Source organism: Haliotis asinina, chromosome 2 (genome assembly GCF_037392515.1).
Source record: "Haliotis asinina isolate JCU_RB_2024 chromosome 2, JCU_Hal_asi_v2, whole genome shotgun sequence".
NCBI lineage: Eukaryota > Metazoa > Mollusca > Gastropoda > Lepetellida > Haliotidae > Haliotis > Haliotis asinina.
In genome coordinates, this window is record NC_090281.1 from 79,776,002 (window position 1) to 79,791,707 (window position 15,706).

At 42.0% G+C, this 15,706-nt stretch overlaps 1 protein-coding gene across 3 annotated transcripts; it reads right to left on the bottom strand.

Moving 5' to 3' along the window:
* Positions 1-15,511, bottom strand: LOC137272908 (major facilitator superfamily domain-containing protein 8-like). Of its 3 annotated transcripts, none has more exons than XM_067805328.1 (10): positions 15,386-15,511; positions 11,456-11,597; positions 7,431-7,674; positions 6,801-6,914; positions 6,187-6,375; positions 5,440-5,542; positions 4,434-4,568; positions 3,290-3,393; positions 1,341-2,173; positions 1-473 (listed from the first exon to the last, which is right to left on the bottom strand). In XM_067805328.1, exons 1-10 carry the CDS (start codon positions 15,427-15,429, stop codon positions 249-251), a joined length of 2,133 nt encoding a protein of 710 aa, XP_067661429.1. In that variant the 5' UTR covers positions 15,430-15,511; the 3' UTR covers positions 1-248. The 3 variants fall into 3 exon arrangements, with proteins under 3 accessions (XP_067661429.1, XP_067661430.1, XP_067661431.1); XM_067805329.1 differs by lacking the exon at positions 15,386-15,511 and adding an exon at positions 12,266-12,308; XM_067805330.1 differs by lacking the exon at positions 15,386-15,511 and adding an exon at positions 11,899-12,114.
* Between the last annotated feature and the right edge of the window lie 195 nt (positions 15,512-15,706).

The following is a 15,706-nucleotide window of genomic DNA, read 5'->3' on the forward strand; positions in this document are numbered from 1 at the left end:
ATTGTGTAGTTGTTCTTTTAAATTATGTCATTGGAAAACTACGCACTAGCATACACCATACAGTCTAAAATATTCGTGTCTGAATATAGCAACGTCAGTTTCGTTGTTGAAGTCTGACCAGATTTGGCCAAACAATAAAAAACAGTCATTTTTGTCACTGTATCCCACCGGAGGTCTGTTACACCATGCATCTAAGACCGCACAGCCGATGTATCACAAAGCTTTGTCGAGAAACTAGCGCTTCTTCTCTAGTTTACTGAAGTCCCATTCTGCTGTTGGTAATCCGTTGTATACTTACAGGGTACAAGTCTTTTGAACACAGCGATAATGGCAAGAATTGTCACAAGAATAATGGCGCAGTCTGCGGCGAATGTCACGCGAGGTCCGAATGAATAATATATCTGTGACACGAATATTGGCCCCAAGGTCCTCGCCAGACTGCCGGACGCTGTCAGCCAGCCCATCCACATTCCCTGCATAGTAATGATAAAATATTATAAGTAGTATTATTGACAAGTTAATACAGGTAATGCTAATGATAGCTATTGGTCATGATGAGTTTGAGTTGAATACTACTACCAGTATACACAATCTGTTCTACCGTACCGACAGAGTAAGTGTGGTTTTACGCCGCATTCAACAATATTCCACCGACGACGAGGGACACTAGAAAATTCAACCTATAACGTCTTCTTCTTCTTCTTCTTCTTCTTCTTCTGCTGCTGCTACAACTTCTGTTACCACAACAATTACTACTACTACAACTACCCCACTACTACTACTACTACTACTACTACTACTACTACTACTACTACTACTACTGCTGCTGCTTCTGCTGTTATCCCCACTACTTGCGACAGCGACGATGACGGCCGTTATTCCTGCTACATCTACAACGTGTACTGGTAATGACGATAAAGATGCTTATTGTAACGCTTGTGAGGAAAATAAACCCAATGAAGCTTATGATAATAATAATAGCAATAACATCAAGCACAGAAATATCTCCACCACATTAGTCAAAGAGGAAAAGCACAACGAGAAATATGAATAATGATAAAAATAACAGTTGAATACCCTCATTATCACTGAGTGTTAAATGAGCCATTTAACATAGCTTGGAGACATGACCAGACATGTATTTATGACATAAAAGTGTCGGCCGGGTAGCCAGGTGGTTAGAGTGTTCGCCACATCGAAGACCGTGTTGGAATCCCGAACATGGGTTCGGTGTGACGCACTTTTTGCTCTTCCCTGTCGTGTTCAAAGTAGCGTTAAGTCACACTCACTCATTTTCTCGTGCCTTAAACAGAACACAAATACAATCAACTCCGACTCACCTGCGGTTTAGGACCAAGTATTTTAGAGAAGAGGGTATAACACATGACGTTAGCTGCCGGATACCCAGCTGATATTATGATACACCCAGCAATGTACTGGGCTAGATACACTGGAGGCGTGTGATTACACCAGTCCATGGTTGATGGGCAACCAACAGGTTCTACCGTTGTGTTGCTGTGTGGTGTTGACGTCATAGTGCTTAGCACTGTGGAGTATGTTGATAGTATGTGTTCTGTGGTGTGTTGTGGTGTTGAAGTGGTTACTGTTGCAGCTGTTGACAGGATAGCGTCAGTGATGGTGGTCGGGGCTTCGGTTGTGGTCATTGTCTCCGCTGTTGAAAGAATCGAATCTGAGATGGTTGTCGTTGCTGTGGTTGTCGTCAATGTCTCAGCTGTTGAAAGAATCGAATCTGAGATGGTTGTCGTTGCTGCGGTTGTCGTCAATGTCTCAGCTGTTGAAAGAATCGAATCTGAGATGGTTGTCGTTGCTGTGGTTGTCGTCAATGTCTCCGCTGTTGAAAGAATCGAATCTGAGATGGTTGTCGTTGCTGTTGTAGTTAAGTTCCTTGCAGTCGATATGACGGCTTCTGTGACGTAACGTAAAGTTGCTGTAGTTCCTATCGACGCTTCGGTGACAAGTGGCTTTGCGTCTTCTATCGCCGTCCCTGTCAACGGTGCAACAGTCTTATCTAATGTTGACACTGTGGCTGTCACATTGTTTACCAACATGGTGATGATATCGCTACCGGTGGAGTTGCTACTTGGAGATATGAGATTATCCATCGTGCTCTTCAAAACTCCTGTAGGCCCAACTGTCTGACTTGCCACCATTACTGTACCACAAAACAGAAAAGTTCAATCAGTGCGTGACGTACATTCACTAAGGGAGATGGTACGACAAGAAAAGTATGATACTCTCTTGATAACAACTTCTTATTATATTATGATACGACGATATAGATTCGTATAGCGTTGTTCAGCAAGAGGTCGCACCATAATATAATAAAGAACTTGTTGTCCAAGAAGTATCATACTTGCATTCATCAACTGACTTCGTTATCAGTCCAAAAGAAATAACATTAGTATTCAAAGAATGAGTCGGCTACTTAGCGTAAAACACTTTCGGTAATCATGTGCAGTATGTGGATTTGTGAGTCGCAAAATTAGTCCCCACAAAAGGCAATACACCGCAGAAATATGTTGTGTTGATGAATCTCGACATTAACAGATCAAATCAGACATTTGGACGATTGAATGGTTATTTTTAAACGGCGCACTGAACAATATATCATCTATATGGCGTCGTTCTGTAAATAATCAAGTCCGGGCCAAACAATCCAATGATAAACATGATGAACATCGATCCACACAGTTAGGATGTGTCAGCCAAACCACTGAGCCTGAACACAGCAAGGATGGATTACTGAAGACCAAACCCGGATCTTTCAGGTTTCAGTCCAGACAAGTAAATGAAATGGTCCCCCAGAAAAGCGGCACAAATTTTGAACGACTGAATATCGTAAAATACATAACTTTAAAACATACAAAGAATTCCAATATAACGTGGGCAGTTGGGCAGCCTAGTGGTTCAACGGAGTCATGCTGAGTCCACGGAGACATGCTGAGAATGCTCACGTCCAAGTTGTTCTTTTTCACAACCATTACGAGTCCTTACCTCAGATTGTATTACAAGCAAACATCCCACCCACGCAAACCTCCACCACCTATTTTTCACAATCCTGCATTCGCCAGAGCAATAAAGCAGAATTAACGCAGTAAGACTGGTTCAATTATACATTTTTTCTGATCACTGAATAGCAATCCAATTATTATACCACGTGAAATGGTTCTGTAGTAATGCAGTCATTACTTTCAAGAGCGAATCATATTCATGGAACGTGCATAACAGGTTATAAATGGACGAACCACCATGTTTCCGTCAGCCTTACCTGCTGGGGCTCTCACTGGAAGTCCATCTCCCCACGGAAGTTGAACAAAGTATCCCACAAAGCACAACACAAACCCGATGATTAGAAGGTACCGTTCGTTTATCCTTACAAAAAAACAGAATGACAGTACATTATTCAAGTTACCATTTTTATGCATTAAGGAGCTAGTTCACAAGCGTCCTCCGAAAGTCCAGGCTTTCATTTTTTCACATCAAAATGAGTGTTTTGGTGAATAAGATGTGATAATAGGATAGATTACTTGTGGAATCGCTGATGGAATCCCGTGTTGTCATGGTTACCTAAGATTGTTTTCGTCTGAAGTTTACGCATGTAAGAGTGAACATACAGGTTGATTTATTTCCTTCGCCCGTGAAATTTCAAATTTGATTTACGTTTTCATAATCTTATGATACCTAAAATATCTTAAATATTAATTTGGAATTTATTTAAATACGTTGTCTTGACAGACTGGTGTGAGGGCAAAAAGGCCTACTTTGTGTTCACAGATTGCTGAGAGGGCGATAAGGCTTACTTGGCGTTGACAGATTGCTTGAAGGGCGATTACGCCTACTTTGTGTTTACAGATTGGTGTGAGGGCAATAAGGCCTACTTTGTGTTGACAGATTGGTGCGAGGGCGATAAGGCTTACTTTGTGTTGAGAGAGAGAGAGAGAGAGAGAGAGAGAGAGAGAGAGAGAGAGAGAGAGAGAGAGAGACAGAGAGAGAGAGAGAGAGAGAGAGAGAGAGAGAGAGAGAGAGAGGGAGAGAGAGAGAGAGATAAAAAGTGCGGAAAGGCATACGTATTGTGGGCTGACTGATAACGGCTAGCATTAAGGTGTATTTTCTTTCGACAGATTACTGAGGGCCAGTGTCCTCTGCGAGACTGGTTACAGGGAGATACGGTCTACTGTTTTTGGATGTGAATAATTGTTTATGAATGTCATGATGGTTATAATTTGAATTTGTGTACTAGTACTACTACTCAGTCCTTTTACATTCACAATTGATAAGGGACACACAGCCACCGTGAGGATTAGAGACACCTGAGAATGAGCGACATGGCGAACCAGTTTGAAAAACGGTACGAAAGGGCTTAGAATGAGCGATAGGGTCTGATGTTGAGATTCTTGGCCAATGACTCCTACCTTCTGCTGAGAATCTTCAGGACGATAAACACCAGAATTGCTTCCACTCCACACGACGCCAGAATGATCCCCACATACAGCGTCGTTTGTTTCTTAGTCCAGGCGAACATGTCCATCCCCAGGGGCGTTGCAATTCTGGAACGGAAGGCTTTGGTGCGATCAAGGTCCAGTTCTTCAAAGCGATCGCTGAGCTACGACGTCGTAGGTCCATGTTAAAATATGGGAGTTACGACCATCTCAGCGCCACGATCGCTTCGTGGAACGGTTTCAAGATCGACAAGTCGGAATAAAAGCTCGAAAACAGTAATGGGTTATTCCGAATTACAACTACGGACACTACGCCTACATTCGCCCCAACTCGCCGCTTTCCGTAAGAAGACGGTTTGCCCTAAAGGCTTGAATAGCACAAGATGGTGACGTATGGCAAGCCAGATTTCATCAACAACATCGTCGCTTCAATGGGAACAATATATGGAGAAGACTAGACACCCAAGGAGTACAGAATCCCAGCCAAGTGTGATTAGACATTCCAGGGTGATTCTGGCTTTCAGTTCGGAATCGGGAACCGTCAAAACATATTTCCAAATCGTTGGCCGGAAGGTATAAAAGTCGTTGAACTGATGAACACGATGTTCATGGATTGTGGTGACTTCTAACTGTGGACACGAGTATCATATTGAAGATGGTTGAAACTTCTTATTAGATTACTTCTTTTTCACAAAACGATCGTAGGGCTCCTATTATCTGAAGTCACTGGGAAAGTATGGGACTTACCAATCTCTAAGGTCTAAGCTGGCTATGCAGTTCCTGATCTCTGATCCGCAAAGCCTTCTTAACGTTACGACCTGTCGTAACTCTACAGTTTACCGTAAGCTCACAGATGTAGTGACGGCAGCCCACTGCCACCTGGCGGAAGTTCGGGTCGTCGAAATGGCGTTAGTTCCCCGACAGATACAAGCAGCTGTTAAATCACTGACAGATTTGAGAGGTTGAAGATGATACTCACGTTTCAAAAATCGTGAAGATGAAGAGGACGACGAAGAAGATGATGATACAGTATATGATCGCGAAGTAATCCGGCTTGTAGCTCTTGACTGATTCTTCGTACGCTGAAACATTGAACATCATTAGCTTTGGATTGAATCGTAGACATAGGGCATATTTACAGAGTGAGTGGGTGAGTGGGCTGCGTATTCGCCATAATACGCAGCATATTATATAAATAATGAAACAGTGGAAGACACTATACATTGGCCATGGAATGGGTTTTGTCGCTTTTATTCATTGTGTGTCCCGTTGGAAATTGAACATGGCTCGGTGATCGGCCAGTGCTGCAAAACCTAACCCAGACTCAGACCAGTCCATGTTAGTCCAACCAGCCAGCCAACCAGCCCAAACCAAACCAACAGAAAAACCTCATTTTCTATTCATTGCACGCTCATCACTCGCTGACCTGATCATTGCATGTCATTGTATACCAGTTGCGTAGATTGGTGCTCATGAACGTCAGTCACTAGACTAGTTCATCCTTGAGTACTAGTATTTACGGACCGCCGTCAGATAGCTGGGATACTGATGAATGAGGCGTTGTTGAAACACATTAACCATCAAGCAGTACAGGCCAACCATTCAATATTTCTACAAAAGTCGGGTTACGCCAGGTCCGCCATGGGGTATTGGGAACCCATCGGTTATTCACTCTTCGCATTCAATGAGACCCCAACCAGAATCACAGTGATATGGAATCACTTACAGCTTTGAACGTTGTTAATGACGACGTCATCATGCACCTGGAATTCTTTAAAAACAGCAAAAAGTAGCACCACGTTGACTGTGCAAAATATGGCGCCCAAGATGGCGGGTGCCGTGTACATGTTGAGGTGGAATTCAGGTCGCTCGACGAGCCCTGGATACGAGATGGGCACCAGAGCAGACTGGATAACTGTAAAAGATTTATAAAAACATGTATAGATCCCTGGAGTTTATATGCAAGGGAAACTATTGTCGACAGTCGTAGTGGGTTAAGAGACAGTGTTACATAAAGCACACCAATGTTTTTTCCTTATATCCATTGTTAATATTTTTTCAAATACATTAGGCAAATGCCAAAGTAATAAACATCATACAGTCGTCCATGTATGCGGAAGTACATTATTAATGTTATTACTTGGTCCGATGGACTGGACAGATCAACTTGAATACCAAATAATCGTCCGTTTATTCAATGATACTAGTACATATTCGACGTTTCTTGGTCTAAGGATAAACCCAAGGGACTAGAGAGATCATTTTTGAAAACTTATTCAATCCCTCCTCTGAATATCAAATATAATCTCCATTTATTCAACAGTACATAATCGGCATTACTTGGTCCGAGGATGAATCCAACAGACTGGAATATGCTGACATTAGCCATTGCAGGGGTTCGTTCAGACAGACTGGTCGCGCCGGCTACATATGCTCTCACCACAGCCACGTTTCCTGAAGCAGAGTAATTGAACATGGCGATATCTACTGCTCTGTTACTTTAAAAAGTGTAATGGACGTGATTTGAGGAACTTGTGAACTGACGATGTAGTGTATCGGTACAACGCCACCCGGTGTTCGTTAAATGGTTGCGAACGTGACATCAGGGTGAGGTCACAATGATTTGTCAAGAAAGCGCTGTGAGAGATGAACTGTTTCCTTGTCACGTGGGGGACATGATTTGATGCACTCTCTGTATTTGGTCATATATATTGCTTGTCATCACAGAACACACATTTGCCAGGTCTCCAGTTCCATAAAGTAGGTGGAGTAGCTTAGTGCTTAACGATTTCTCACGTCACGAAAACTCCCATGACGTGTCAACTAAGTCAGCGAGTCTGACCATCCGATCTCGTTAGTTGCCTCTTACGACAAGTATAGTCGTTTTTGTGGCACGCATGGGTTCCTGAAGACTATTCTACCCCTCATCTTCACGGGCAAGAACCAGATGAAGGAGTTAATTTTACCCACCTGCGCCAAAGCCTATGAGTCCACGAGAAATGATCATTAAAAGTCCTTTGTGGCCCGGTATGGTTTGCAGATAGGCGTACATGATGTTCGCCCCTATACCGAGGGTAATGGAGACCACTAGAGGTTCCCGACTCTGTCCTCTGCAGTTGGCCCATATCCCGAAAAACGGGGAAGCCACGAGCTGTCCAACACTGTATGCGGCCACCACCCACCCCAGGAAGTCGGCAGTCGCGGATGGATCGAGCTGTAGAGAAAGAGTCAGTGAGTGAGTTTTGTTTTTTTAGCAACATTCAACAGTAATATGGCAGCCGGAGACACCAGAAATGGGATTCACATATTGCACTCATGTAAGGAATAGAATCCGGGTCTTCGGCGTGACGAGCAAATGCTTTGACCACGGGGCTACCTATCGCTTGTTTTTGTCATGTTTTGGAATACTTCCAAGACAATGGATATACAGAAGTTCAGTTGATACCATGATCAACAATACACTGGTATTCCTAAGGTATGTTTTGTCTTACTTGTACGTCTAAGCATTGTCCCCATAAGGTGGTCTACATTTGGTGACTTTGGGGACAATAAGCTCGTATTATAATGATATTATGTATTGTGTTAAAAAAGTCTTTTATCATTTGAAATGTTTTTAACTCTGATATTGTGATAACCTGCTATTGTTTTACTATCCTTAGTGACAGATATTTACTGTGTTTCAACCAATAGTTTCTCGTCACTACATGACAGAAATACTGCCGATGTGACGTCAAATATTAACTCACTCGCTCCATGCATTGTCCAATCAAGATCACGTAACGATGTCGACATCCGATGTGTAAAAATCAAAGTCAGTTATGGGATGAACAATACATGTCACCTGGGACTCAGCTAATATTTTCAAAATTTCTTCATATTTTAATAAACTAGCTCAGCTTATGTGACTCACTTTTCGAGCCGTTTGATGCAATATAAATCTTGATAAGTGTCAAATTGTCTTGTCCGTTGCGTGGCTTGTAGTAACAGCACGCCCAGCAACATTCCAGCAATATTAAACCATGTTCATTCAATCTAATTCTATTCTTGAAAAAGAAGTACGTAAATAGCATCATGTGGAATATAAATCCGGCTCATCGCACGTCAGAATGATACGAAGATAACTAGCTGAGATTACACTATGTCTTTGAAATTCTTTGCCCTAGCCTGTAGCTCTGTGATGGGAAACCGAACACACCCTGACATTTCCTTCATCTCAGGATACATAGTCTCGTTACTTTTGATCTTAATGCATAATGTTTCAAGTCCAGATATTCAATTATGTTTGCCTGATAGCAGAAAGAGTTTTCATCCGGTTTTCATTTTTTTCACTCACGTCAGCTCTATCGGATTTTGTTTTGTTTGGTGTGGGAATATGAGCGCAGTATCTCGTCTGAACCAAATAATCCAGTGATTAGCAGTGTGAGCAGCGATCTGTATTGCCAGGGCCCGGTCACGCGATCACCTAGGTCACCGAGCCTGGCAACCTCGTGCAACAGTAGCCTGAAGCGGTTATTTGAACTGGTTGGAGTGAGTGAGTGAGTGAGTGAGTGAGTGAGTGAGGTATTATCCCGCTTTCAGCAATATTCCAGCAATGTAATGAGCTTATTAACATTTGTGGATTGGTGCCCTGGTCCACTAAGATACCATGCCCCAGTTTAACACGTCCATACTCACGGTCAGGCAGCCCTTATAAATATTGATAATCATTATAATAATTACAACACACCTTTCCCATGGTATATATCCTGCTGAAAGCGCACAACCAGGTCGTTATTATCCCGGATAACCCACGGTACCTGTTGGGCGTTGTAAGGTTAATAATCTCACGACTTCTTTCATCTGGCACCGATTTTCTGCTGGGTGAATACAGGGAATTTTGAACAAACTCACTTACTCAAGATGAGACCATATGTATCACATGTGCTTTGTTGTAGGGCAAGACTAAAGTTGTAGAAACTCTTAGGAGTCAAGTTGTCACAGGCGGTGACCATTTCATGGAATCTCCGCGCCCAACTTTGCTTAATTTCAACTGATTGTGATCTCAGCTCAATGCACAGGACACCAGTTTTAATCCTCTGAATGCCGACTAAGTAGGGTACTATTTTTAATGTCTTTGGTTTCACGCGGCTAGTGAATTCATTCATCGACCTCGTGTCTCCGAGTGAAGTTCCTTCAATTTCGCCAATGATGCAGCAATCCCCGAATAGGTACCGAGTTTCATTTATCTCAGAGACTGGAGAGTTATTTTTAATCACTTACGTCTCTTTCTTTCAATTTATTCAGTTAATTATATTATGTCTCTCTTAAATGTTTCACAAGTCAAAGAACATGGCGCACACGCTTGATTTTGAACTGTGGTTTACGCTGCAATTCCAAAGGAAAATAACACACTGCTATTACACTTTTGTGTGTATTATGTTGAATATATAAATGTATATATTATGGATTTGATAATCGATGGTTTAGAATGCGCCTAAAATCTGACTGTGCCCTGGAGGACCCGGTGATATGTACAGAATGAATAGTGTTTAAAGCTGATCTGGACAATACGTATCTTCTATGCTAGCAAGGGCATTAGCATGGCATTTAAAGTTTCGCTCTTCATGCGGAAGGTTCGATTCTTCGCGTCTGTAGAATGTGTGAAGACCATTTCTGGTGTGATATTGCTGACAATATTTCCAAAAACGACGTCAGATCACTTTTCCCTACTCTATCCCAGAATAACAGTTGGGGCAGGAAGGACTTCCACATTTTGTAACACTTTGATGCTACCTATGAGCGAGTCAGTGAGTGAGTGGGCTTAGTTCAGTGATATGACAGCGGTCTGTAAATAAGTGCGTCTGGAACAGAAAATACAGTGACCAACAGTGGGAGCATCGATCTGAGCAACTGGGAACCGATGACAAGCGTCAACCGAGTCGGTGAGATTGATCATCCGATCCCGTTAGTCGCCTCTTGAGACACGCATGGGTTACTGAACATCAGTTCTGACCCGGATCCTCACGGATACCTATTGACTACACGAGTGGCTCCAAGAAACCATAATTGCAATCACAGACAGGGCGAATATGAACTCGATCATCAGATAATGGAACGTCGAAGGGACGCAACTCTTGGTGCGCTATAATCTGGTCACCAGTGCCAGTTAATGACATACAGGTCAGATGATAATGAACTCTGAAGATGGAGAGCTGCGATAACAGGTGAGAGATGAGTCCGTGACGGCTCCAGTATATTTTTTCGGGCCCTCCCAGTGATAAAATATCGTATGACAATCACAAATCTGTCTTCCTTTACAGATCTAGACACATACTTGTTGTTGACCAACACATCGCATCATCCGCTGTTAAATACAAGACAGTAATACAACCTTATAATGTTAGAAAAAGAATATTAACCAATTAAAAAAATGAGATTATTGAGTAAGGCTTTAAAGAGCGTTTAGCAAATATTCCAGATATATCACTTGGGGAAAATATCAGAACTGGACTTCACACATTGCACCCATGCATGTGGGGAAAAGACGCCGGGTCGCCGGCGTGACCAGTGGCCGCTTAACCTACTATGGTACTCAACAGCTCAACAACGTGATAATTCACTAATGGAATATTCGTCAATTCAGAAACATGACGTACGATTAAATCATGTCAGGAGACCTAGATGTTTATCTCTCAATACAGCTATATAAAAAGCCGTGTTTATTTTCGGTAATATTAAAATCAAATTATTAACGGAAGCTAATTAGAACAGTCGATTTTCCATTGATGTACAACACGACAGATATGACTATTTCTTCTGAGACGGTATTTCTCTGTTAATATCGTGAGGATATATTCCAGTGTACTAAAATGTTCATCTTTACATGGCAACATAGGAATGTTGTTTCAGTCACTCCTGAGCCGAGTATATCATTGATACAAATGTGATGAGAATGGGAATTGTTTGTTACATAGTATCATATACATAAACACAACATGTCATGATAATGTACATACCACTTGCAAGAAGGGCCATATTGACGATAAAGTCAAGGTGAAGGTCACACTGCTGAGGAACATCGTCAAATACATCACTCTGATCGACCACCATCGTTTCCGGTCTGAGAAATCGCCTGGTTGAACGGCTCTGTTCTTTAGGCTGAAAAAGAGAACGTAAAAATATCACAGAAAAGTCCTCCTAAAACAACACGAATATATACATGATATTCAATTATATAACATCACGAAAGCTATCAGCATATGGGAAACATCGAAAAGGTAATAATAACTACATGGCGTGATAACAATCGAAACAAAACATGTTACTCACAATAGTAAAATTCAAAACATTAAGATCAAATGGATTCATATTTCATACAAAGACATCGGTAGGTCTTGTAAACACGAAATCTAAATGCGTCATTGGAAGGGTATCATACTATGCTGAAGCCAAAACTCACTATAAAGCCATATATTTCAATGTGTTGTGAGAGACCGTCTGAACAGATCCCCAAACCAAAATACCGTTATATCAACACATGATCACACAATGACCCCAATGATATAACTGACAGGATGAGCTAGCAAATACTGATAGCCCATTGGTCAAAGTCTAAGACCCGAAGGGGTGCGGTATTCTTCTTGTCGATTCGAGTGGAGTTCTTTCGTAGACTGCGCACAATACAGCTATGCCCTGTTTGGGTTATTAGCGGTCGGCATATAAGCAGCAAAAATGAAACAACTTCAGTTTTTATAGAGTGGTGACACTGAGATAGGGCGATTTCAGATGATAAACGGCTGAAATACGGGTCACAGATACACACATACCTGTATTTCTGCATGCCTTCTTTATCTTAACAGTGGCGCATGCGCACTGGGAACCTGCTATTCTTTGCTTGTAAATAGAAGATAACTATTAACCCCTCCAGTGCGATGTCAAGTCGAAAGCAAATCCTCTTTGTCGTCAGCTAGGAACCATTTAAATGTTACTTAAAATAGGTGCATGATACAGGAAGGATGGCTATGAATCAGGGTCAATGAAGTGAGTGAGTGAATTAACTTTTACGCCGCTTTCAGAACATTCCAGAGACTTTTACGGCTGGTGACACCAGAAATGGGCCTCACACATTGTATCAATGTAGGAAATCGAACACGGGTCTAAGGCGTAACGAGCCAACGCTTTAGCCACTGGGCTACCCCACCTCCCCAGAGCCTTTTTAAAACAAAATGAGCTTAGCGTTAAGGAATAGGTCCTATCTATCTATCTATCTATCTATCTATCTATCTATCTATCTGTCTATCTATCTATCTATCTATGTACGTACCTGCGCGCGCGCGTCTGTGTGTGTGTGTGTGTGTGTGTGTGTGTGTGTGTGTGTGTGTGTGTGTTTGCACTGTTAATCGTATTATTTCCTATAGAACTCTTAGCATATCCGAGTCGATGGGGGTAGCTGATGTGATATATAAGTTTTGGTATCCCACTCTCAGAAGTTATTGAACAGCTCACATTGACAGAAAGAGACCCCTCTCAAGGCAGTGAAAATGAACAAAATTGAGTATAGAGCAGTATTTAACTTTTTAGTTCTTGGAGGAAACACGGAACATTGAAGAAAGGCTTTCAGCAGTTTATGGGAAGTCTTCCCCTTCATCTGCTACCATCAAACGATGGGTCAATGAATTTAAGCATGGTAGAGAGAGTCTTGAAGATGACCCCCGTCCAGGTGGCCCAAAACAAGCACTAGTCAGGAAAACATTGACAGAGTGCATAGACTTGTGCTGGAAGATCGTCGAATCACACTCCACGAGTTAGAGGAGACCACATGCATTTCACACGGATCCAGCGAGACAATTCTTCATGAACATCTCGTCATGTCTAAGGTGTGGGCAAGATGGGTGTCAAGAATGCTTACAGATGAAATGAAGCAAACAAGGGTCACCATAAGCAACTCCATGCTGACCAGATACAACAAGTATCCAGAAGATTTTCACTTTAGGCTAGAAACCTGAGATGAAACCGGGATCCACCACTATGATCCTGAGAGCCAACAAGAATCCATGGAATGGAAACATGTCACTTCTCCCAGGACAAAAAAAATCAAAGCCTCCAGATCAGTGCACAGGGTAATGGCGACAGTCTTCTGGGATAGCAAAGAGGTCATCCACATAGATTACTTACCAAAAGGAAGAACAATGAATGGGGAATATTACGCTAACTTGTTGAGGCAAGTGCGACAGTCAATCAAGGAGAAGCGCCGGGGCAAGATCAGACGTGGTATTCTTCTACATCAAGACAATGCTCCAGTACACACCTCACGCGTTGCAGCCGCTGCTGTCCAGGAATGCGAGTACGAAATCTTGCCGCATCCCCCCTACTCTCCAGACCTGGCACCAAGTAATTACCATCTGTTCCCAAATCTCAAGAAACACTTGCGTAGTCGTAGATTTCAGGATGATAATGAGCTTATTGCTGCTACTGTGGCTTGGTTTGAGGACCAAAATGGCGCCTTCTACAGAGATGGCATCAGCGCCTGGCAGAAAAGATGGAACAAGTGTCTTGACACACAAGGGGACTGTTTTGAAAAGTAATTGTGGTTCATACCAATATTTTGTGTTTTTCTATTCAAGGCTCAAACCTTATTGACGTCCCCTCGTATCTAGGAGAAAAGCGCAATGAGTTTGTAAATAGACAAATGTTGGATATTGTTTGTTTATATTTGCGTCTGTGCATTGTAATTGAGTTTGAATATTTTATAATTGAAGGTAATATGATAGTGGGGTTCCCTAATACTAGTAGAGGAAATATCACATAATTGTAATTGTCGAGTTTTAACTATTATTTTACTAACGCTTCCTTCACGTCTATTGTGTTGATATTAGTCATGATGGTGGCCAAACTGAAGCAGTGCGCCAGTGTTGTATACGTGCCCAGTGAAGAGCCGTCAAAGCAGACCATTTTCAATCCGAAATTGATAGAGTCTAATTTTATTGATCGATCAATCAAATTCGAGCATTTCACATAGGCATGCTAGAATATTGAGGAGTGTGGCTGTCTGTATATTGTGAAGAATTATTTAACAATGATTGTCACACAGAGACAGATTTAACACTTGGCCTGGTCCGGCATAATACGTGACATGGCCCGGCATAGTACATGACAAGGCCTGGGAGAATATTTGACATGGCCTGGCAGAGTATTTGACATGGCCCGGCATAATATTTGACATGGTCCGGCATAATACTTGATATGACCCGGCATAATACTTGACACGATCTGGTTTGTACTGCTACCTTGCGAATTTCCTTCACAAACCCACACTGTCAGTCATATTGGCCATGTGTACTCAGAGTATTTACATGTAAGTGACTGAGTGAGTAAGTTTAGTTTTAGGCTGCACTCAGCAATATTATGGCTACATGGCAGTGGCCAGTTCGAATTAAGTTTTACATGTTCATAATGTAGTGTCATAGGTCATGAACTAGCCGGATATTATGTTTATAGTATATTCTGGATCTTGCTGAATATAAACATATTTGTCACCAGTATAAACTGTATTTTCTCTTGAGTGAGTGAGAGTGAGTTTAGTTTTACGCCGCTTTTGGCAATATTCCAGCAATATCACAGCGGAGGACACCAGAAAATGGGCTTCACAAATTGTGCCCATGTGGGGATTTTTTTCTCGACTTAATTCAAGGCCTTCAAAATATTTTAGGCTAACTATATCTGTTTTGTTAAATCCAGAACGGCACAGTAAACAAAATTATACGTCAAATGCTTATTAAAGAAGCCATAAAGATTACACCTTTAATATGAGAATTTACGGTAAGGTGAAGATTGCTCAACATCATGCTGATACGTGATATCTGATCCATTGTAATGTGATTAAATAAATTTGCTTCGTGTAATACTCAGTTATCAAACATAGCCTATATCTATCGCGCAGGCCTTACCTGTTTTTCCTCAATAGTGGCGTTCGCTCGTCTGATTCGTCCATATCCGAAACTTCGGATGTATGTTTCCGTCTTGCTTGAAATGTCGTCTGCTAGACAAAAGGAGCAGACCAGAGGTCACGTGGTGAGCGCGAGAGATGACACATGACACTTGTTAGATTATCTACCCTGATTGGTAAGTTATCAAGGTTATGGGAGCATGGCGAAGGGTTTAGGTGACAACAGTTATTGAACGATTACGACGTCGTATAGCCCTAGGATTTTTTTCTGACCATTGTACGCAGGACGCAGTCATGCTGAGTTATGTCTGTAAATAATCGA